The 24,074-nt window shown below is 39.2% G+C and overlaps 1 protein-coding gene across 4 annotated transcripts in view; it reads right to left on the bottom strand.

Moving 5' to 3' along the window:
* The window catches only part of DROSHA (drosha ribonuclease III), a 129,723-nt gene that overhangs the window by 71,135 nt on the left and 34,514 nt on the right, over nt 1–24,074 (bottom strand). For all 4 annotated transcript variants that reach the window (XM_082836166.1, XM_082836167.1, XM_082836169.1 and 1 more), the window contains 4 exons: nt 17,067–17,138; nt 15,391–15,472; nt 14,360–14,434; nt 345–514 (listed from right to left, as the gene is read on the bottom strand). In XM_082836166.1, coding sequence (XP_082692292.1) covers nt 345–514; nt 14,360–14,434; nt 15,391–15,472; nt 17,067–17,138 — 399 coding nt within the window. The remainder of the gene's footprint in view (nt 1–344; nt 515–14,359; nt 14,435–15,390; nt 15,473–17,066; nt 17,139–24,074) is intronic.

Here is a 24,074-nt window from a genome sequence, read left to right as displayed (position 1 = left end):
TGGGTAATTTTTATCTTCATTGGGCCGTTTTTCTATTTTCCTAATTTTCTATAGTGAAGACATATTACTTTTATACTCAGCAAAAAATTAGATCTGAACATATCTAAACACTTCAAAATTCTCCATAATAATCAGAATAAATTTACTAAGCAGATGAAATTACTACTAAATATGCCTACATTATATTTTTTCTTATTTACTAAATATTTAAAGGAAAAAATTACTCACAGAACAAGAAGCAATGAGTACGTAAATCTTTAAAAATGTTCTGTTATCGTTTTTGCAAAACACTCAAACCTGAAACGAAGGTGATTCAGTCTCTGACTGTCAACACCAGCACATACCGTCCCAGGGTTGGTGACAATCATGCCTTTGCATTCTTCCGCATATTTCTGCCACTCAAGTTCTTCCCACTGAAGCATATTGGCAATCTCCTCTTCGGGAACCAGGGCTTTGCTACACCGTAATAAGTAAAGGAGGATCTGGTGCATGGACAGTACTTCCTTTCCTCCGTCTTAGGGGACGGTGGAGAGAGAGGGAAAAATAAGGCTACTCAATTAACAGCCAGTCATCCACCCAATAAGGAAAAACGAGACAATGAGAAGAGAGCATTTTTAAAAAGGTAGTACAGAATTTACATCATTAAACCTTTGTTTAACCAAGTGCTAAATAACAGGAAAGCCATTTGTTTCACTGATGAACGGTGCTCATAAACTACCTTATTTACTAAAATGGCAACAATGGCATTATAAATGATAAAAGGCCCATATGTAAGGTAGGAATATAAAAAAGGTGCCTACCTAAATAAATTTAAAACCACCTAATGTAAAGAACCACAGTTTATAATATACAGAACCGTGTTATGTTTTAAGTATTTTATCACTCTCTACAGGGTAACAGATGAAAGCTCTTTGACAGTGATGTTACTGATATAAGGAAATTCTAAGCTTTTATGAGATATTTATGGATGTTTTCAGTAAGCTATCGTTGCATTATGGTCTAATTTTTTGGTGCTAATGTGCTGCACCTGCCATGAGGAATAGAGCTAAAGAGCTTGTACTAATATCATGAAATCATTGTGGAGTTAGTACATGGAAAAAATACCAAGTACTCTGAGACTTACAGAAGCATATATTACCAAGTACAGAGGATAAAAACAACAAAGAACATAATGAAAGCACCTTGGAAAAAATCAATTAATCTGGTACTTGATGAATCAAAAACATTGATCTAATGTGAGCATTAATTTCAGATTCACAGGCTTCTGCCTTCTCTTTAGGCTTAGGTTCTTGACCAGCATGTACAACCACCTTTTCTCTGCCTAGTCCCACCCAAAGGAAGGACAAGAGCCCTGAAGGTGTAGAGAACAATAACTACCCTTCCCAGGTCATGAGACATGCTAGGAACAGTGGTATAGGACCAAATACTTCATGGAGAAACAAGGGGACCAAGATGGTGGAAATGGGTAGGAATAAACGAGGGGGTCCTATTTGTGCTAGATAGAAGAGTTCATGGCAGCCAAGGAATCTGGGATACTAGTAAATGGAAGAAGATAAAAGATTTTAATTCAAGTTGCTATGGGCTAAGAACTGAAGCCTACACAAAACTTCTTTTTGATCTGTGTCTTTCTATCTCAGATGCTGCTCTGGAATTAGATGGCATTGCTGCTACAGGGCCCCTATATATGTAGGAATGCATTCATTCATTAATCTAAATATGCATTCATTCATTCAATAATTACCAAGCACCTATCATGTAGCAGGCCTAGGAAACACAGCTGTGTTAAATAGCCAAAACCCCTTATGGGCTTTCCTGGTGACGCAGTGGTTGAGAATCTGCCTGCTAATGCAGGGGACACGGGTTCGAGCCCTGGTCTGGGAGGATCCCACATACTGCGGAGCAACTAGGCCCGTGAGCCACAACTACTGAGCCTGCGCATCTGGAGCCTGTGCTCCGCAACAAGAGAGGCCGCGATAGTGAGAGGCCCGCGCACCGCGATGAAGAGTGGCCCCCGCTTGCCACAACTAGAGAAAGCCCTCGCACAGAAACGAAGACCCAACACAGCAAAAATAAATTAATTAATTAATAAACTCCTACCCCCAACATCTTCTGAAGAAAAAAAAAAAAAACCCTTATATTCCAGTGGAGGGAAAGATACAATAAAAAACAACTACATAATAATAGATCAGAGATGACTGCTATGAATAAGGGTCAAACTGGGCAACTACACATAAAAGGGTGGTCAGGAAAGGTGTCTTTGAAGAGGTGTCATGTGAGCAAAGACCTGAAAGAAGCAGAGGAGCCCCATGAGGCTATCTGGGAGCGGGGTGTCTTGGGTAGAAAACATAGCAAAAGCCCTAAGGTGGAGTGGGATTGATGTGTTCCAGGAACTGCCAAGAGGCCAGCGTGGATGGAGTGAGGAGGAGGAGAGCGTGAGGGAGGCAGCAGGGAAGTCAGATCTTGCCAAGCTTTACAGAGCACGGGAAGCGCTCTGGACTTGACTCTCAGACGGGAGCATGTTTTTCACCATCATGTGCCAGGCACTATGAGTGGTCCCATGTAGCAATTATGGAAAAAAAACAAACAAACAAAAACACAAGCTCTAGGCCTTCAAGAAGCAAGTTGGCTAATGATGACTAATCACAACTGTTCCTAGAGGAATCTTTGCAGATAACATTCTGAAAACAGAGCTCTCTTAAAGACACAGAGTCTCTTAAAAAAAAATAACTAAGAAGTAACTAAAGTACAAAATACAATCAACCCACATGAGGACATGTTCTACCTACCCTTCATATTATTGTTTACAGCAGTAAAAAACTTTTATGCCTCATTACAAAAACATCTGCCTTAAACCCAGGAGTCACCTTTGATTAACAAACTTCCATGGTTAAGGGCATATTTCTCAGTCTGTGTCAATAGAAATTTTAACCCGCCTGCACGTGACATGTCTTTCTCAATCAATGATGTTCCCCTCTTTGCTATGGAGCCCAGCATAGTCATAATGCCTACCTGTCCGTCTGAGCCCATGGTAATCTCTGCTTCTAGGGGGGCCTGAAGTGACCAGGTGGACAAGAGAACTCTTAAAGTCAGAGTAAGTTGACTTACACTTGCACGTGTCCACATACAGGGCAGCAGGGATAAAGAAAACCTAGAGAGCCCCGAGAAGAACTGCCACACTAACGAGATTCTAGGCACCAAGGAAAGAGTAAAATAGTCTTTAGATTGTAATCATTATATTTGTTAAGGTTACTAAAGAGCACTGTAAGCCTGTAAGGATACATCAGGAGTCTAGGATACTATAAGCAGCAGAGGGTTGTTTTGTTGCGAGGATTAGAAAAAAAATTCAGATTTTATTTGGGGAGGCTGGTGCCTGGTGGAAGGAGAAAAGATATGCAAGTCCAGGTACACACACTGGCACCAGAATCTCCCCACAAGCAGTTACAAGTGGCTGACTTCAGGGCATTTCAAATAAAAGTGAAAAGGAGTAGGGGCGTTGAATTTAAAGTGAAAAGAATAAAAAACTCAAAGAGCTAGTGGGAGGGGGTAACACTTAAACCTACAAACCAAGGGCACTGCCCAATTTAGGAGAAGAATACCTGTGAGAGAAAGAAGGAAAGCCACTGAATGCTTACGAGAACGCCTCTACCTAGATTAGGTGCAAAGCTGCTGATGTGGGAGGAGAGTTTTATAGCAGCACGGAACTAGAAATAATTTTTTAAAAAACATACACACATCAGGTGCAAAATTGGTAATGCTGAAGGGGAAATTGTAAATCCATGTTGAAATCTGCTAAATATTTTAAATAGCAACTAAAATCTAAGAAGATAGATATTTACCAATGTGAAAAAGTAGAAACTCAGGACAGATAACCTGAGGTGAAATCCTTACGGAAATATAAGGAAAAGTAGGCGTGACTACAAAGTCCTGCAGAGCCCACGGGGCAAGGGCTGCATCCCTCACACCCAGTCAGGCAAAAAAAGAGACTCCAGAAATATTTGTGGAATGACTTTCTGAAGCAGATAAATAATGTGGCCACTTGCTCGCAGACTGCCATGAATTTACTAATGTTAATGAATTGGCTCTTTTGGTTTGTCTGCTTTGCTACATGTTTATGTTGGGGATTTATGGAACTATGTCACTGAGGGCTAGGAAGTAATCTTTATCTCGTTGGCTGAGATAAATAGGACATGATATAAATGAGAAATGAGAGTGGGTAAGCTAAGGTTAGCAGGAATTCTGCCAGCACTGGGACTGGAACCGTGACAACGGTTCATTATTCGGGAAAAACTGGAGTTTGTGTTTCGGGGAATGAATCTGGACAGTCATTAATGAACTGACAGACTTTATAAACTGTTTCTTAGAGACCCAATTCTCTCGGTTTATATTGCTTGATTATTTATATGGTTATTGGGGGGAGGGGCACTTTGCTAGGGAATTTGTGTTAAGAATACAGCTGGGGTACTTCCCTGGTGGCACAATGGGTAAGAGTCCGCCTGCCAATGCAGGGGACACGGGTTCAAGCCCTGGTCCGGGCAAGATCCGACATGCCGCGGAGCAACTAAGCCCATGCGCCACAACTACTGAGCCTGCGCTCTGGAGCCCGTGAGCCACAACTACTGAGCCTACGCTCTAGAGCCCGTGCTCCACAACAAGAGGAGCCACCGCAGTGAGAAGCCCGCACACCACAACGAAGACCCAATGCAGCCAAAAAAAATAAAATAAAATTTAAAAGAATACAGCTGGTTAAACGAGTATTTCTCAAGGCTGTAACACTCAATTTTAAGAAATATAAAAATATCTTCCTCTTTCCTTACACTGAGAATAACTATATAGCTTCATTACCATGTCTCCTGTATATTCCTACTAAGACACCTTTGTATAATCTTAAGTTTTGAAAATTTCTATTAACAACACAGTATTTTCTAAACTTTCCAAATACAAAGTTATATTAAGATGCTATATCAATTGATGTTTTTTCCAAACTACACTTCTCTCCTGGGAATTTTGATATACTCTCCCACCCTCTGGCTCTCTGTCAGCCATACCTAAAGAATTACTTCTCCAAAAATCAATCTGCTAGATAACTGATTTGCAAAACTGATTCAGGATTCTCAAAGCTTTACTACAGCAATGATATAAACAATGAAAAGGCTTTCCTGTAAGTGCAGCCTTCCTAACTTGAATTATGCCCTGCCCCAGCCCTAACTACAGTCAGGATAAAACCTTCAAGGGGCTCTAGGAGAGCTCATATCAACTATTTGGCTACTAGAGGTAGAGGCAGGGATAGGAAAGAAACAAAAATTTGAGAAAACTCTTAAAATATCAATAAACTGGTTGTTCCGTGATTTGACTTCTGGTAAACTGGCCTGCACTGAATAATCCTTGGTTTAAACTATAAGCTTAACTTTGGATAAATTTGTATAAAGCAACTGAGACAGCTGTCTTCAAAGCAGGTCAACTGAGGAACTAGAGAAAAACTGGAATGACTGATAAACTTTCAGTTACATAGTATAATAAACTGATACAAACAAAAAGCAAATGAGAAGGAGAGGACCATGTAATACTATATAAAAGCTGCTCATTCTACAGGAGTTCAAGCAAGATGCAAATAATAATAATCAGATGACTTTTTACCTATCAAGTGACTAGTAATATCCACTGCTGGCAGATGTATAGAAAAAGGGTACTGTTAAAAATGTTGGTTAGGGCTTCCCTGGTGGCGCAGTGGTTGAGAGTCCGCCTGCCGATGCAGGGGACGCGGGTTCGTGCCCCGGTCCGGGAGGATCCCACATGCCGCGGAGCGGCTGGGCCCGTGAGCCATGGCCGCTGAGCCTGCGCGTCCGGAGCCTGTGCTCCGCAACGGGAGAGGCCACAACGGTGAGAGGCCCGCGCACCGCAAAAAAAAAAAAAAAAAAAAAAATGTTGGTTAGAACTACCAACTATGTCCTTTCTAGAGAAAACTTGGCCAACTCTTTCCAAATTTAAAATGTGCGTACTGTCTTAACAAATAATTTCACTTCTAGAACCCTACCTTGTAGAAACACTCACACAAATGCAAAAGGATAGATACACAAGACTATTCCTGAAGTATTTATATGTAATGGAGGAAAGACAGAGACCTCCAAAATACTCATGACTAGAGGAACTGCCAAAAAAGTTAACGTCCATTCATACTATGGAATGCCATGCAGGTGTTAAAGACTGAGGCAATGTATTTATATAGAGGATGTCCGAAACAGTTGAGTAAAAGGTCAAGCTGTGTAACATATTTAGTGTTATCCCACTCAAAGAAAAAAGCATAATTCTCTCTGTACAGGTTAAGACAAATACAAATCAAACCATTTATAGCACCTATTCATTTTCACATGTCTAGAAGGGGGTGTTCACTTTTTTACTTCATACACTTTTGTATTGTTTGGGCACACACACACACACACACACACACACATACACACACACAGAGTCGACATAATTAAGGGCGAGGTAACACTTCAATTCTGTGAAGAAAGAATGGTCTTTACAAAAAATGGTGCTGGGTCAACTGGATGTCATACTGAAAATAATGAGTATTGACCCATATCTCATACCATTTGTAAAAACAAATTTGACACAGATTATAGACCTAAATTTGTAGAAAATATAGAAGAGTATCTTGATGACCTTGGGGTAGGCAAAGTTTTCACAAATAAGATACAAAAGGCTCCAAGCAAAAAGGGTAAATATGTAAATTGCACTACATTAAAATAAAGAATTTCTGTTCACCAAAAATCACCATTAAGATGGTGAAAAAGCAATCACAGAGAAGGTACTGGCAATATATATATCTGACAAAAGATTCACATAGAGTATATATAAAAAATAACTACAAGTAAATGAGAAAAAGGCAGATATAACCCAACAGAAAAATGAGATAAAGACTTGAACGGGCACTTCAAAAGACAACATCCAAATGGTCAATATATGAAATGGTGCTCCATTTCATTAGTCATTAGGGAAATGAAAATTAAGACCATAATGTTATACCTCTGAATACTCATCAGAATGGCTAACTTGAAAAAGAAAGAAAAATGCCAAGTGTTGGTGCAAATGTGGAATAACTTGAACTCTCATACATATTGCAGGTGGGACGGTAAAATAGTACAATCACTTTGGAAAACTGTTTGGAAGTATCTACAAAGCTTAATATAAACACATCCAGAATTTCCACTCCTAGGTATATATCCACTATAGAAAAGCATAAATATATGCTCACCAAAAAGCACGTATAAGTGTTTGGTGAACACGTGTATGCTATCTAAGAGAGTCAAAAACTGAAAGCATGCAAATGTCCATTAATCACAGACAGGTTAAATACATTTTAATTTAGTCATACCATATAATACTATACAGCAATGAGAATGAGCCAACTACAGTTAACTGTAACAATAGGTATTTCAAAAACATAATACAGGGCTTCCCTGGTGGCACAGTGGTTGAAAGTCCGCCTGCTGATGCAGGGGACACGGGTTTGTGCCCCGGTCCGGGAAGATCTCACATGCCGCGGAGCGGCTGGGCCAATGAGCCATGGCTGCTGAGCCTGCGCGGCCGGAGCCTGTGCTCCGCAACGGGAGAGGCCACAACAGTGAGAGGCCCGCGTACCGCAAAAACAAAAACAAAAAAACAAAAAAAAAACATAATACAGAAGAAAACAGAAACAAAAAAGAATATACAATTCTAGTTTTTATAATTCAAAAACAGGTAAAACTAATACATGGTATTTTCAAGCCAGAATAGAGGCTACCTTGACGGGCTGGGTAGTGACTGGAAAGGGGCTCTTGGATGCTGGTAATCTTGAGCTGGGTGTTGAGTACAGTCATATTCACTTTGTGAAAATTCATTGAGTCTTACATGTATGATACGTGCACTTTTCAGTACTTGTGTTCTACTTCAATCAAAGGTTTACTTTTTAAAAATGAGAGACAATACCAAATAATGTTTGAAAAACACACTCTTATTAGTAACGAAATACATGTATATTTTACTAAGACACTATTATGACCAATTAAATAAAGTCAGTAAACAAGTATCTACTGAGCCCCTGCTGTGCACCACTTAGTAGTATGTCAGTAGTGATACAACACAGACTGTTTACTCCTTAGCCTCATAGAGCTATAGTTGGAACGGACGGAGGGAGGGAGGGAGGGAGGAAGGAAGGAAAGTCCAAAACGTGAAGAAGACTAATAATGCATTTTCCATGGCAGCATAAACTGATGATTCTTTTGACAAGAAATTTGGTACTACATATCATGATCTTTAAAAATATCTGCCTGCTTGATGAATTATTAAAAATTAGGATGCAAAACATTTATCAGTATGATGACCACTATGCAAAAAAGTTATGAACAGAAAAAAATGAAAATATACATCAAAATGTATTTTCCTTTTGAACTCATCATTTTCTAAAGATATTCAGTGAAGTCATATTGTGAAAAACGAATCAACCATAATTTGCCATCAAATACCAAAATGCATTTTATACATTAGGCATTTTTCTATATCCTTCAGCGTTTTGTTTTAAAAAAAATAAATTTATTTGTGTGTTTATTTTTGGCTGCGTTGGGTCTTCATTGCTGCGCATGGGCTTTCTCTAGTTGCAGCGAGCTACTAGAGAAAGGGGCTACTCTTCATTGCAGCGCGCTGGCTTCTCACTGCGGTGGTTTCTCTTGTTGCGGAGCACAGCTTGCGGGCTCCAGAGCGCAGGCAGATTCTTAACCACTGCGCCACCAGGGAAGCCCAAAACTTATTATTAAATTAAATTAAAACTTATTATTATTGAAAACAGCTCATTTATAGTCATGCACTAATTGGGAGAATCTTCACTGTGTAGGCAAAGTCATAAATATTTTTACCAATTGTATGACTTTTATACTAACAGCTGTGTTCTGAAATCAGTTAACTCCATATTACATTCATTGGTACAGAAAAGTTACTGTTGTTCATAGTGACTTTTGTCTTTTGAAATGAATATTCTATTTTAAATTTGAACTGTTCTGCCTAATTAAAAACAGTCTACAATATTGTGTGCTCCTTCATGTATATGTAAATGTATTCATTAATGTATATTACGAACATATGTATAATATTGATGCGTATATAACTGGTTGAAAATATAAGTGTTAGGGCCTCCATGGTGGCGCAGTGGTTGACAGTCCGCCTGCCGATGCAGGGGACGCGGGTTCGTGCCCTGGTCCGGGAAGATCCCACATGCCGCAGAGCGGCTGGGCCCGTGAGCCATGGCCGCTGAGCCTGCCCGTCTGGAGCCTGTGCTCCGCAACGGGAGAGGCCACAACAGTGAGAGGCCCACATACAGCAAAAAAAAAAAAAAAAAAAAAAAAAAAAGTGTTAAATATGTTTCCTTTCAGAATCAAGCTTCCATGTATTTCCTTATTGGTCTCAGATAGCACGTTTTTTTTGTTTTTTTCTGGGGGGGGGGGGCGGGTACGCGGGCCTCTCACTGCTGTGGCCTCTCCCATTGTGGAGCACAGGCTCCAGATGGGCAGGCTCAGCGGCCATGGCTCACGGGCCCAGCCGCTCTGCAGCATGTGGGATCTTCCCGGACCGGGGCACGAACCCACGTCCCCTGTATCGGCAGGCGGACTCTCAACCACTGCGCCACCAGGGAAGCCCTCCGATAGCAGTTTTTAAAGAGTTTCTACTAAGAGCGACAAAATATAACAAACTACAAATGTTTGGAGATGATCTGAGAACTGATAATTCTAGTTGAAGTAAGGACAGCTTTTGAAATTCTGCTGTAACTATTGAGTAAACAATTGTAAGATATATTTCATGTGGTAATGACATTAACTCTCTCCATAGTGTTAGTACTGGTAAAATATAACATAAAGGCTTTGTATAATAGAAGAAACCTAAAGTTTCTTGCAGTAAACTTGGATAAAGTAGCTATGGGTTAATGAACTTTAAATATTTAATGGCCTAAGTATAGAAAGGCAAAAAATATTTGGAAAATGACATCTTAGAAAAAATATTATAACTTGTAGTGACCCTAAGAAGTTTGCTCTCAAAATCCCATTGATACGTTTTACTATTTAGGATATCAGCTATTTGATGTCTCCCTTAATTTCTACAAAAGTTCTGGTTACAATACATTGAATAGATAACATTTTTCCTGTTTTGGTAGATATAAATCTGAAAATAAATTTACATGGGAATGAAACTGAGCTAATGTTTTTCCTTTGTTTTTGGTAGGATTTACCTAACCAGTTTCATCAAGATTCTCATACTTTACATGAAGTTCTGAGGTGAGTTTCAGTGAAGTTTTCTAAAACTCCAAATTAAATGGCAGGTGTTTTAAATTTCAACCTTGCTTGCTATCTTTTGTTATTTTAGGAAGTATGTGCAGATTGGTCGATGTCCTCTAATATTTATAATCTCTGACAGTCTCAGTGGAGATAATAATCAAAGGTTACTGTTTCCCAAAGAAATTCAGGAAGAGAGTGTTATATCACATAGAATAGAAATAGAATGAAATTTCTGCTTAAAATTTTATATACATACTGTTTTGTTTTGTTTTTTTTGCGGTACACGGGCCTCTCACTACTGTGGCCTCTCCCGTTGCGGAGCACAGGCTCCGGACACACAGGCTCAGCAGCCATGGCTCACAGGCCCAGCTGCTCCGCGGCATGTGGGATCCTCCCAGACCGGGGCACGAACCCACGTCCCCTGCATCGGCAGGCGGACTCTCAACCACTGCGCCACCAGGGAAGCCCCCATACTGTATTTTTTAATTAATCACATAACCACTATCTTCCTTTATAAAACTTTGACAGTTTCAACCCTGTGGCACCAACAATTATGATGAAGTTTCTTAATCGAATAGTGACAGAAGAAGCTAATAAGGTAAGCCTTTTAAGAACTGATTAATTTGAATCTTACATTGTAATTATAGAAAGCCAACCTTAAGTAGTATTATATAAACTTGAGAAGTTAGAGACACAAACTATTTGTTTTTAAAATTAAAAAAAATTTAATTACACTCATAAAGCATGTCGTTTTAGAAAATGTAGGAAATACTGATTTTAAAAATCCTTAACCTTTTTCTACTTTTAAACTTAATTTTCTTTTTCACACTGAGGAAAATTTCCCTTTGCTTGGCTTAGTATTCTAAATTGTATCTGTTATCAAGAAACTGTTTTCTGGTATCTAGGTCCATTAGTCAGCAACATTCCAACTCTTTTGTCCTGTTGTCACTTTTTAAAGATTTAATATTTTTTTTATTTTGATAAAAAACATCATAAAATTTACCATCTTAACCATTTTTTTCAGCTTTACTGAGATATAACTGACATATAACATCATGTAAGTTTAAGGGGTGTGACACATTGATTTGATAAACTTATGTAATGAAAAATGATTACCACCATAGTGTTATCTAACACTTCCATCATGTCATGTAATTACCATTTCTTTTTTGTGGTGAGAACATTTAAGATTTTTTTCTCTTAGCAACTTTCAAATATGTAATACAGTATTATTAGCTGTATTATGTATTTGAAATACCTTAACCATTTTTAACCATCCAGTTCAATAGTGTTAAGTATACTAACATTGTTCTGAAATAGTTGTTACTTTTTTGTTTTATTTGGTTGTGCCGGGTCTTAGTTGCGGCATGCATGTGGGATCTAGTTCCCTGACCAGGGATCGAACCCGGGCCCCTTGCATTGCGAGCACAAAGTCTTATCCACTGCGCCACCAGGGAAGTCCCTGAAATAGCTGTTACTTTAATTAATTAATTAATTAATTAATGCTGCATTGGGGCTTCATTGCTGCATGGGGGCTTTCTCTAATTGCGGCTAGCAGGGGCTACTCTTCGTTGCGGTGCCTGGGCCTCTCATTGTGGTGGCCTCTCCCGTTGCAGAGCATGGGCTCCAGGCTCACGGGCTTCAGTAGTTGTGACACACGGGCTCAGTAGTTGTGGCTCGTGGGCTCTAGAGCACAGGCTCAGTAGTTGTGGCACATGGGCTTAGTTGCTCCGCAGCATGTGGGATCTTCCCAGACCAGGGATCAAACCCGTGTCCCCTGCATTGGCAGGCGGATTCTTAACCACTGCGCCACCAGGGAAGTCCCGGGTTTTTTTTAATAAGTATATTTTCAAAAGGAAGTCTAATGAAAAAGTAAATCCTGTTTAAAAATAAGTCAATAGACCTTTCCCTTCTTGACAACCTAAGTGTTATCCCTATACAGTTACAAGAAACATTTTGTGAGAGTTGAAATCCCACGAAGTAAGTATCTGACATAAGATTCTTCTTTAAGATGATTTTTTAAATGTCCACTTTCAAAAAAAAAAAATGTCCACTTTCTCTTAGAGATTTGTTTGGTCATAAAATGCCTACAGGCAGACAGATACAGAAAGGAAAGGCTTTTCAACAAACTAACACAATTTTCTAATAAGTTTACTGCTAAACCTCCATTATAAAATCATAGATGCATTCACTTGAAAAGAAGAAAAGGACCTCAGGACTTCCCTGGTGGTCCAGCGGTTAAGAATCCGCCTTCCAATGCAGGGAATGTGGGTTCAATTCCTGGTCGGGGAACTAAGATCCTACATGCCTCAGGGCAACTAAGCCCGTGCGCCACAACTACTGAGCCCTCACGTTCTACAGCCCATGTGCCACAACTAGAGAGAAGCCCGTGTGCCACAACAAAGAGCCGGCAGGCTGAACTAAGACCCAATGCAGCCAAACAAATAAATAAAAATAAATAAATATTTAAAAAATACAAAGGACCTCTCAATGAAATAAAACCAGATGTCCAAAAGAGAAAATCTTTTGAATGCATTTTCCAAACAAAATGAACATTAAGAATACTAAAAATATGATTAACACCATGCTAAAATAAAAATAAGCCATTGTGACTGAGTGGACTGAGGAAAGGGTAGCATGGACAAAATCTGGAGGAAAAGCTAAACTAGAATGAAAAGACAAGAAACAAAAGCCACAAAGGACGAATCAGAGAGCCAGAAGGCAAGTAAGGAGAGTGCAGCAGGCAGACCAGAACAAGAGCCCAGGTACCACATTAGGGAGGAGACTCAACTGAAGCATGTCCACTGTTTTTGGTCTTCTGCAGGCTGGCTCTGGCATCAGCAGCTGCAGCGGGGTGGGGACAAGGTAAGAGGCAGGTGGGGCACCAAAGGAAAGCCAGGCTGTGAATGGCCCAGAATCTGACAGGCTCAAGGGATGGTTCTGAGGCATGAGGGAGGCAAGGGTCCTGCCCCCAGGAGGACAAGGGGCACGAGGAGGAGTGCACGAGCATGAGGCTGAACTTCTGAAACTGCTGATATGTAAACGTGGGCAGAAAGCTTACATGCTGAAAAGCTCCCCAGCTGAAATTATAAACCACAGTTTTGTCGCAGCAGCCATTTTTTTTCCTCCCGTATCACTGAGTGGCCCAAACATCAGAGAAGAAAAGGCAAATGGTTGAAATGACATTTCCATGCAAGGTGGTGGTTAGCACAAGGGGCTGAGGTCACTAGAGCTGAGACAGAAGTCAGAGGACAGGACTTAAGAAAGCAAGGAAAGATGGCTGCACACAAGGAGAAAAAAGAAGAGTCAAGCAGAAGCAAAGGGAATAAGGGAAGGAGAGGGTGGAAGTATAGATGGATATCACCAGAAAGTGAGATACGGGAATGAGATTCCAGGGATGAATTCATTTAGGATGGTGAAGACTTTACAAACAAAAAGGCGTCCAAACATTTCATTAAAAACCCAACCATTTTAAAAAACACTAAATACAATGCCATAGCTCACAGCTAGCCTCTTGACAAAAGTTTTAAAATAGTTAAAATATTGCTTTAAAAACATAAAAGTCATATATTTACTTATATATTTTTAATTTCATGAGACAATAAATTATTTTTTACTGTAAAATGAATAAAAGTATATGTCAAAAAAGAGAAAAAAAAACCTATAATATTAATCTTACTACAACTATTACTGCAGTAATTTTTAGCATAATTATAATCATATTGCTTATAAAATTTTATAATTGTTTTCTAATTAACTATATGCATTTGTTAAGCCACATGCATTTTTCCATATTAATTTTAATACTTGCATGATATTTTATCAAGTAGACTCTCAAAATTTATAAATCAATTTTCTCATTGCTCATCTAACTTGGGGCCACCGTAAATTATGCAGGGGTACAAATCAACATGTATAATTTTACATTTTCATGCCTGACCTGAGAAGTAGATATTAAGTGTCTGAGGTGGGAAAGTTGTCCCTGAAGACTGAAAGGAGAATGGCAGGCTTATTTTCAGATGCACTATCTCACCAGGTCACTGACAAGTCAAAAGATTTACCTGGAAGAAATCTTACAAAACGTGGCATGAAATGAAATCTTGGGCAGCAGGGAGGACTGTCTTCAAACAAAGGACCTAAAGCAAACAAGTGAAAAGGAAAGAAAAAATAAATAAAACCACCTTAGGAAACAAACATTGCAACTTAACTCCTGAGATTTATGATAAATACAAAAAAATACCACCAGAAGTAGGGATATAAGAAAACCGCCCCTTTCTCCTCAATAGCTAAATCAATCATGTGGTAACTGCCACAAACATTCCATGAAGACTGTAGGGAAGAGACCACTCAAAAAGGAGAATGAATGCCCCAAGGTTATATACGGTATATGGTATATATGGTAAAACTAGTTTTAGAAATTCAAAGATACAAAGATTTTTGTTATAATGAACGATTGGATGATATAATATGCTTGTGTCTTCATTCCGTTCCATTTTAACCAATACAACTGGGGAAAAAAAAGAGAGAAATACTATTAAAAACTTGGTTTGAAGAGCCATTCATCAATATACTATTTTAAAAATAAATAAATGTCTGCTGGAATAGAGGCACTTCCAAAAGAGGGAACTATTATCCAAGAACGAAGTATCAAGTTTTGAACTGCTGTAGCTCACAGTGTATGTGTGTGTTTCGAAGGTTAACTAAAGTTCTGTTTTAATAAACTGTCATCTTGGAAGAAGTTTATTACAGTAAAGTTCAATAGATTTAAAATATTAACTAATGAGATTTCCCCAATGCAGATAAACCAAGGTAGTCACTCAACATAACTGATACCATCTTCTGAGGTACCAGTTAGGTAACAATTAATGGCAATCTTCCGTAATGGACACTGTCCAACTGTATTAAAATGAGACCATAACACCTTATTCATGTCAAATGATAACACGCACTTCTATGAATAATAAACTTTTCCCTGGGTATTTCAAAAGTACGAGGAATTTCAACTATGTCCCCCCACTTTTATAAGAGTTTTCACACATACCACAACGTTCTTCGACAAGCACTGCACTTTTCTTTAAATCCTATTATTTACCTTTAAGATTCCAGTCATACAATTCCAAAATATCTCTGAATAGGAATAATGAAAAGAGTTCAAGTCCTTTCACACAAAAATTCTGAAAAATAAACCAAAATCAAATCACTGTAGTACTGCAAACATGTATTAACAAGGTTCAGCTTGTTCTAGTCAAGTGTTTTCAAAAGTGTCTATTGCAACTGTACTAAAACAAGGTAATTTCCTAGTTTGGTCACCGTCCTATAATAGCTCATTGGCTTGAAACATTAATGAAGTAGGCAATAGTGTCATTAGGATTCCTAAGAAAATGTGAACTTGGCCCTTCTCAATGTACAAATAAAATGATGTGCAATTTAAAAATCAGAGTCTCCTTTACGTCATATTTTTCTAACCCAATTATAAAATATATCAGAATCTCCTAGGGACTTTCTGTTAATTCAAATCACACACTGGGCAGCCAGGTCTGATAGGTTTGTCCCCAGCACCTCCCCCGCTCCACCCCTGCTCACCTCCACCCCTCAAATACACCCACAATCACTATTATTACAAAGTTACCATAAACAAAGATCTCTGTGCCAAAAAAGTTCCAATTCTTAATGAAGGCAAATACAGGACTAAGACAAACTACAGAACCTTGTACCAAAATTTCTGCTGTAAACAAGCTTAACAGATGATATATTTGCAAGTGAGACTTGTCTCATAATTCTTCCTCCTACTTGTTTTGCTCGGGGTTCATAAATCACCCTGCGTGAGATCATGCCAGAAGTCATAAACTTTTACAATAGCAAATGAAGGCTTATGACCTTAAAAATCAAAAGGAAGCAAAAAAGCCCTTCCAAGCTGAAGAATGAAGGGGTGGCCCTTTCTCTTCAATTCTCTTTGAAACACAGGTGGAATTAACAGGACTTGCCCAGAATGAAATAGGTGCAAACTAAGCATGCGTGTCATGCTCATCAATCCCCCTGGGTGCTCCGCTGCCCTCGACAGAGCTGCACCGTTAAACGAGGTTTGCAAGAGGAGCCAGGGGCTCAGGAAATCGACCCCGACTCCAACACAATGTTAAGTGCACAAGCTTGTTTGCTGTCTAGTTGTTATTTCTTAGTGTGATTTGTTGACAGCACTAAATTCAAGATCAGGCAATGAATCATTCTGAGATTCACATTTATCTTGCTTTGGAATTTTAAACCTCTTGCATATATTTAGATAAATCTGCTGCTGAGCATACGTAGTGAAAAATATGTAAATATATGGGAAGAAAAATGTGTAAATATATGAGAAGGAAAATGAACCAAGCATTGATCTTGTCACTGGAGGTAATGAATAAGATTATTCCAACAGCTATCAGATTCAGTTTCACTTTTCTAATTTCCTCTCTGATAATGACCAGTAACCAAAAGCTGTCCCCTGTCCAAAACAAACTAGAAACAGATGTAAAGTTACTATCAGTAGCTGCAACAGGAGGAGAAATGGGTTCAAAAATAGGTCAATAAGTTGGAAAACGACCTGAATTTTAACCTCATTCCTAAAGCTACATCTGCCTACATCTGACTGGTCCTTTCAACAGTGAACACAATACTTTAAGGGTATACTTATGGCAAAAAGCCAGACCTGGCCAAGTTCAATGCTTTAAAGACATGTGTGGAATAAACAAAAGAGCAAGCTGCATCAAGCTGTTAAATAATCTTTTCCCTTACCTCAGGCATCATCTCCTCAATGAAATGAATCGTGTAGTCTATGTTGAATCTAATTACTTTACACAGTGGAATCTGCAATAATAAGGAGGAAAAGTTCAGTTTCAAAATACCTTCCTGCGCTCACCCTGTACATGTGTTTGCTACCTAACCCAGAAGGCCATGAACCAAATGAGAAAGCTTCACCTTAATCTAAGCTGCACATGAAACTTGACCACAACTGCTGAATTTTAATAACAAGAACCCAGCTGGCCCAGTCTCTACAGGAAACCTGCATAATGTTGGTGCTCAATTAACTGTATTAGCAGCAGCAACACAAACATGACAAGAACTCATTAAAACCAAATATATTGCCTCTAAAGAATTAATAAAACCACAATTAAATACTTCTTTTTCTCAGGTTTTAAAAATCTTTCAGGCTCTTCAGGCAGAGCAGGGATAGCAGGCTGACAATTCATCAGCTATAGATTCATAAGTCATCGTAGTAGACACAACTCATGCTGCCTCTCAGGCTCTGGAGCAAAAGCAATCATGGTAATAAAAATAATAATAGCTACCACTTATTCAGCTAGGCACTGTTCTACTGCTTCACATACTGTCACTCATGTAACCAGCCCTGTGAGACAGGTACAACTACTCTTCCCAGGGTACAGTGGAGGAAACGAAGGCAGAGTCGTCAGATATTTTGCCGAAGGAAGCAGGTAGCTGGTGACTTAGAAATTCTTGCTCTAGACCCCAGCTCTAAGCCACTTGGGTATCCACCTCTCATTTCCTGTTCTAATACTCAGGGTATGTGTGAAAATGAAGGAAAGCTCAGATGAAATAAATCCACATCTGTCTTGCTTTACCAATGTATCATGAGACACTAGCCTAGTGCCTAGATTTAATAGGTTTTCTTTAAGTATATTTTTGAATGAATGAAGGACTGAGAAAGGAAGGGTGTGAGGTTAATGCAGTGGCTTGGCTGACTAGCCAGGGAAAATAATAGACTCAGAAGCCCTAGAGATGTGTTAAGTGGGCTTTTCTGGCCCCTTGATCTGTCCATAAGACGAATTTATATAAAGGTAATCGTTTTTACAAACCACAGCAATCAGAAAGAAACAAATTTTAATTCCACCAGCAAAAGGAATGGTAAGAAAAGCAAATAGTCCTATAATGCCATCTACTGGAAATCTTTTTCTCAGAAATGAAGTTTAGCTCTTAGGTGCTTTCTTTTTTTTCTTTAGGATGGTGGCTAATTTGAGTGAAATTCATAATTAACGTTAATAAGAGATCCATTTTCAGCCTTCTCATGGTAATGAGTTCTAAACCAGATGAAGTGACATGCTAAGGCCACTATCATTTTTAAGTTCTTCTTTCTTCCTACAATCATTTAAAAATATTTGAGAGCTACAAATTTGTGCAATTATTCATATTTTTAAAATACTTTGCTAACAACTGTTAGATTCACAGTTACTCTAAAATATGTCACAGCCCTTACCTTTTAAAAAGGTAGGGATCTCGAATAGCCAAAGCAATCTTGAGAAAGAAAAACAGAGCTGGAGAAACCAGGCTCCCTGACTTCAGACTATACTAAAAAGCTACAATAATCAAGACAGTATGGTACTGGACAAAAACAGAAATATAGATCAACAGAACAGAACAGAAAGCCCAGAGATAAACCCACACACATATGGTCAACTTATCTTTGACAAAGGAGGCAAGAATATACAATGGAGAGGGCTTCCCTGGTGGCGCAGTGGTTAAGAATCCGCCTGCCAATGCAGGGGACATGGGTTCGAGCCCTGGTTTGGGAAGATCCCACATGCTGTGGAGCAACAAAGCCCTGTGCCACAACTACTGAGCCTGCACTTTAGAGCCCTTGAGCCACAACTACTGAGTCCGTGTGCCATAACTACTGAAGCGCATATGCCCTAGAGCCCATGCTCCGCAACAAGAGGAGCCACCGCGATGAGAAGCCTGCATGCCACGATGAAGAGTGGTCCCCGCTCGCCGCATTTGCTGCAACTAGAGAAAGCCTGTGCACAGCAAAGAAGACCCAATGCAGCCAAAAATAAATAAATAAAATTTTAAAAATAAATAAATAAATCAATAAAAAATAAAAAAAACTTAAAAAATGGTACTGGTGAACCTAGTGGCAGGGCAGGAATACAGACACAGACGTAGAGAATGGATTTGAGGACACAGGGAGGGGGAGGGGAATATACAATGGAGAAAAGACAGCCTCTTCAATAAGTGGTGCTGGGAAGACTGGACAGCTTCATGTAAAAGAATGAAATTAGAACACTCCCTAACACCATATACAAAAATAAACTCAAAATGGATTAAAGACCTAAATGTAAGGCCAGACACTAACAAACTCTTAGAGGAAAACAAAGGCAGAACTCCTACGACATAAATCACAGCAAGCTCCTTTTTGACCCACCTCCTAGAGTAATGGAAATAAAAACAAAAATAAACAAATGGGACCTAATGAAACTTAAAAGCTTTTGCACAGCAAAGGAAACCATAAACAAGACCAAAAGACAACCCTCAGAATGGGAGAAAATATTTGCAAACGGAGCAACTGACAAAGGATTAATCTCCAAAATATACAAGCAGCTCATGCAGCTCAATATCAGAAAAACAAATAACCCAATCCAAAAAGAGGCAGAAGACCTAAATAGACATTTCTCCAAAGAAGATATACAGATGGCCAACAAACACATGAAAAGATGCTCAACATCACTAATCATTAGAGAAATGCAAATCAAAACTACAATGAGGTATCGCCTCACACTAGTCAGAATGGCCATCTTCAAAAAATCTACAAATAAATGCTGGAGAGAGTGTGGAGAAAAGGAAACCCTCTTGCACTGTTGGTGAGAATATAAATTGATACAGCCACTATGGAGAACAGTATGGAGGTTCCTTAAAAAACTAAAAATAGAACTACCATATGACCCAGCAATCCCACTACTAGGAATATACCCTGAGAAAACTATAAACCAAAAAGAGTTATGCGGGCTTCCCTGGTGGCGCAGTGGTTGAGAGTCCGTCTGCCGATGCAGGGGACATGGGTTCATGCCCCGGTCTGGGAAGATCCCACGTGCTGCGGAGCAGCTGGGCCCGTGAGCCATGACCACTGAGCCTGCACGTCCGGAGCCTGTGCTCCGCAACGGGAGAGGCCACAGCAGTGAGAGGCCCGCGTACCGCAAAAAAAAAAAAAAAAAAAAAAAAAGAGTCATGTACCACAATGTTCACTGCAGCACTATTTACAATAGCCAGGACATGGAAGCAACCTAAGTGTCCATCGACAGATGAATGGTTAAAGAAGATGTGGCACATATATACGATGGAATATTACTCAGCCATAAAAAGGAACAAAATTGAGTTATTTATAGTGAGGTGGATGGACCTAGAGTCTGTCATACAGAGTGAAGTAAGTCAGAAAGAGAAAAAGAAACACCATATGCTAATGCATATATATGGAATCTAACAGAATGGTACTGGGCTTCCCTGGTGGCACAGTGGTTAAGAATCTGCCTGCCAATGCAGGGTACACAGGTTCGAGCCCTGGTCCGGGAAGATCGCACATGCCACAGAGCAACTAAGCCCATGTGCCACAACTACTGAGCCTGCGCTCTAGAGCCCATGAGCTACAACTACTGAGCCCACGTGCCACAACTACTGAAGCCCACGTGCCTAGAGCCTGTGCTCCACAACGAGAAGCCACCGCAATGAGAAGCCTGCGCACCGCAAGGAAGAGTAGCCCCCACTCACAGCAACTAGAGAACGCCCGCGTGCAGCAAAAAAGACGCAACTCAGCCAAAAATAAATAAATAAAATTTTTAAAATAAATAAAAAATTTAAAATAAAAAAAAATTTTTAAATGGTACTGGTGAACCTAGTGGCAGGGCAGGAATAAAGACACAGATGTAGAGAATGGACTTGAGGACACAGGGAGGGGGAGGGGTAAGCTGGGACAAAGTGGGAGAGTGGCATGGACATATATACACTACCAAACGTAAGATAGATAGCTAGTGGGAAGCAGCCGCATAGCACAGGGAGATCAGCTCGGTGCTTTGTGACCACCTAGAGGGGTGGGATAGGGAGGGTGGGAGGGAGGCTCAAGAGGGAAGAGATATGGGGACATATGTATGCATATAGCTGATTCACTTTGTTGTACAGTGGAAACTAACACAACATTGTAAAGCAATTATACTCCAATAAAGGTGTAAAAAATAAAAAGGTAGGGATCTAGAAGAGAAAAAAAGGCATGTAAACAAGCATAAACAGAATATGATACAGTGTAACTTATAAGTGCATTTAAAAAACAAATAAGCAAACAAAATAGTATAAAGTACAAAAGAACCAAAGAGGAGGTAACATTTGAGTTGAGTCTTCAAAGATGGGAAGGGATTTTCCAGGTCATCCCGAAAAGTAACTGGGGAACAACAGGTGTTTAGTTTCTAGCAAGACAGAGAAAAGGGAGCTGGGGGAAGGACAGGTCATTTAGCTCTTCAGAAGTGAAATGCATGGAGACAGAGATGTAAGAAAATTCTAGAAAGGAAAGTATGAACTATATTATGCAGATCTTAAAAACCATGTTAAGGATTCAGAGCTATCCTTATGGCAACAAGAAGTCATTCAAGTACTTTAAGTGAGAGACTATCACAGTTTACATGGATGGGATGCTATGTAAACCGGGTGGGAATGGCTTGTAGAGGAACAAGGCAAGAGACCAGAAGACCAGAATGGAGTCTAACAAACAGTTCAGAAGCCAAATGAACAAAAGATCAAAAAGGAGGGAGAAGAATTTAAACACAGGAGATGTGACTGAAATATACAGTGACTGTTCTGATGTGGAAGTGAAAGAGGAGAGAGAATAGAGGATAATTTCTAGGTTTCTGGCCTAAGGGACCAGATAGCTCACGATGGCATTAATACAAAGAATTTCATAGGGTGTCCCCTGAGTTCCTCAAACTCAGTACGCAGAGAAGATGATGAGTTCAGTTTCGCACAGGTTAAGGGTGAGGTACCTGAGGGAACATCAAGGTAGGTATGTCCAACAGGCAATCTGAAATGTGAGTGTGGAGCACAGAGCCATACGTCACAGCTATAAATATCAATGTCAGAACATGCATGGGAGGAAAAACTGTGCGTGACATTGCATTACTAGGGGAGTGTATCCAGGAGAGAAAAGGACCAGAGCCCTTGGGAATAGTCCAGAGGCAAGAAAAAGAGCAAAAGTATAAACTTTACTCCTTTTACCATGTGCAACAGCAACTCTGCTGGATGATTTATGCAAATTCAGTCCTTTCCCCACATTATTTCAACTAAAATCACTTTTGGGGGATTCCTTCTTTGACCTCTTTTCTTATACACACTGTATTTTCTTTGGGGCTCTTACCTGTACCACTAGAGCCCTTCTCAGACACACAAATTTGGAAAGGCAGAATCTCCTTTTCTATGCGAACTTTCATCTCTCTCTAAGACTCAAAGAGACTTGTCATTTTCCTACATATTGGGAACTCAGTGGATTGAGAACTCAGTTGGCCAATCAAATAATATAAATGCCCACTACCATTTCTTAAAACACGTTTGAATGCTGATTTGACACTAACTCTTATCTCATCCTCCCAGAAACCAACGAAAATACCCTCCCTAAACTTCTACATTCTAACTCTACTACTTCCAGGAACTGAAAGACTAAATCCAGGGCAGCGAGTCCACTGGAAATGGAAAGAAGCAGGGAAATGATCATGGTGCTGCCTTGTGCTTTTGAGGACGGGATAAAATATTATGCATGTAATACATATATCTAGGTAATTTTAGTTATGTTGTCAAAGTCCCTAATAACATCAGGTATTATAAGTAACAGCAAATGTACTACATAAAAGGACAAAATTTTCCCACAATGCTCTATACTTAGCCAACAAGGCTTTCAATCCACTTCAATTCAAGAAGACCTTAAGAGAACTTGTTGGTACTAGACTGGATTGAGATTCTAACATTACCATCATTTGCATGCCCTTCTTGCTGATGAGCTCTCTCTAGCAAAAAAATGAATCAGAACAGTAAAGCGATTTAATAATTCTTTTTCTTGGGAGGCTATTTCAAATTCAAGAGGCCTTTGATGGATGTAATTCCTATGAACTGTACAACACTCAGCTTAAAACTCGATTTATTTTATCAACATCTCTAACATAAATGATGGGGCTTATCTTCTCATTACAGAGTTAAGTTCTCAAGTTTTGAGAACTTGAATATTTATAAAAAATATACTCTGAAGCCAGAAATTTTTCAGTCCTATCTTTTACAACAACAGTAACAACTGCAATTAATTTCGCACTAGCGGCCTCTCAGTGCCAAACCTTGTGCTGAGGAACTTTAATAAAGCTCAAAGAATCACTCTTCCAAAGTCACATAAATATGGAGAATCAGTTAAAAAAAAAAAGAAGAATTAGAAGAAAGACTCAAATCCACATCTGCCTGACATCTTATCCAAAATAATTAGTGCCAATATGTATTGTATATTAAACATCATGATAAACACTTTTCATTTGTCATCTCATTTATTTTTTTACAAAAACCAGTAAGACTGCCACAACTAATAACGTCTGTTTTACAGATGAGAAAATCAGGGTTTATAAAAATTGAAATGTCAAATCATACAGCTAGTAAGTAGAATTCACTAAGGTTTAAACCCTCTCTGAAGTCACACTTCTTTCCTTCTTTAAGGTGATCCTAAAAGTTAAAATGAGATCTGTATTACTTGTAGGGAATTAATAGATAAGACAGATAATTTTTAAATATTTTCATGGTAACTAATTATTTGTATTTGCAAGCCTGCTGAGGAAAAAAAAAGAGAAACATATTATGTAGGGGGGAGTTGGACTAGATGACTTCTGAAGGCCTTTTCAACTCTAAGACTATGAGATTTGGTGTAACAAAGGGTTTGAGTGCCTAATTGAGACATTTTAAAAAATAATAAAATAAGAAACCTTCAAAATTCAAAAACTTCCCAGT

This window comes from Leucopleurus acutus (genome assembly GCF_964270905.1).
Source record: "Leucopleurus acutus genome assembly, chromosome: 3".
NCBI classification, from domain to species: Eukaryota; Metazoa; Chordata; class Mammalia; order Artiodactyla; family Delphinidae; genus Leucopleurus; species Leucopleurus acutus.
Note: the sequence above shows the minus strand (reverse complement) of the source record. Positions and strands in the feature narration are given on the sequence as shown.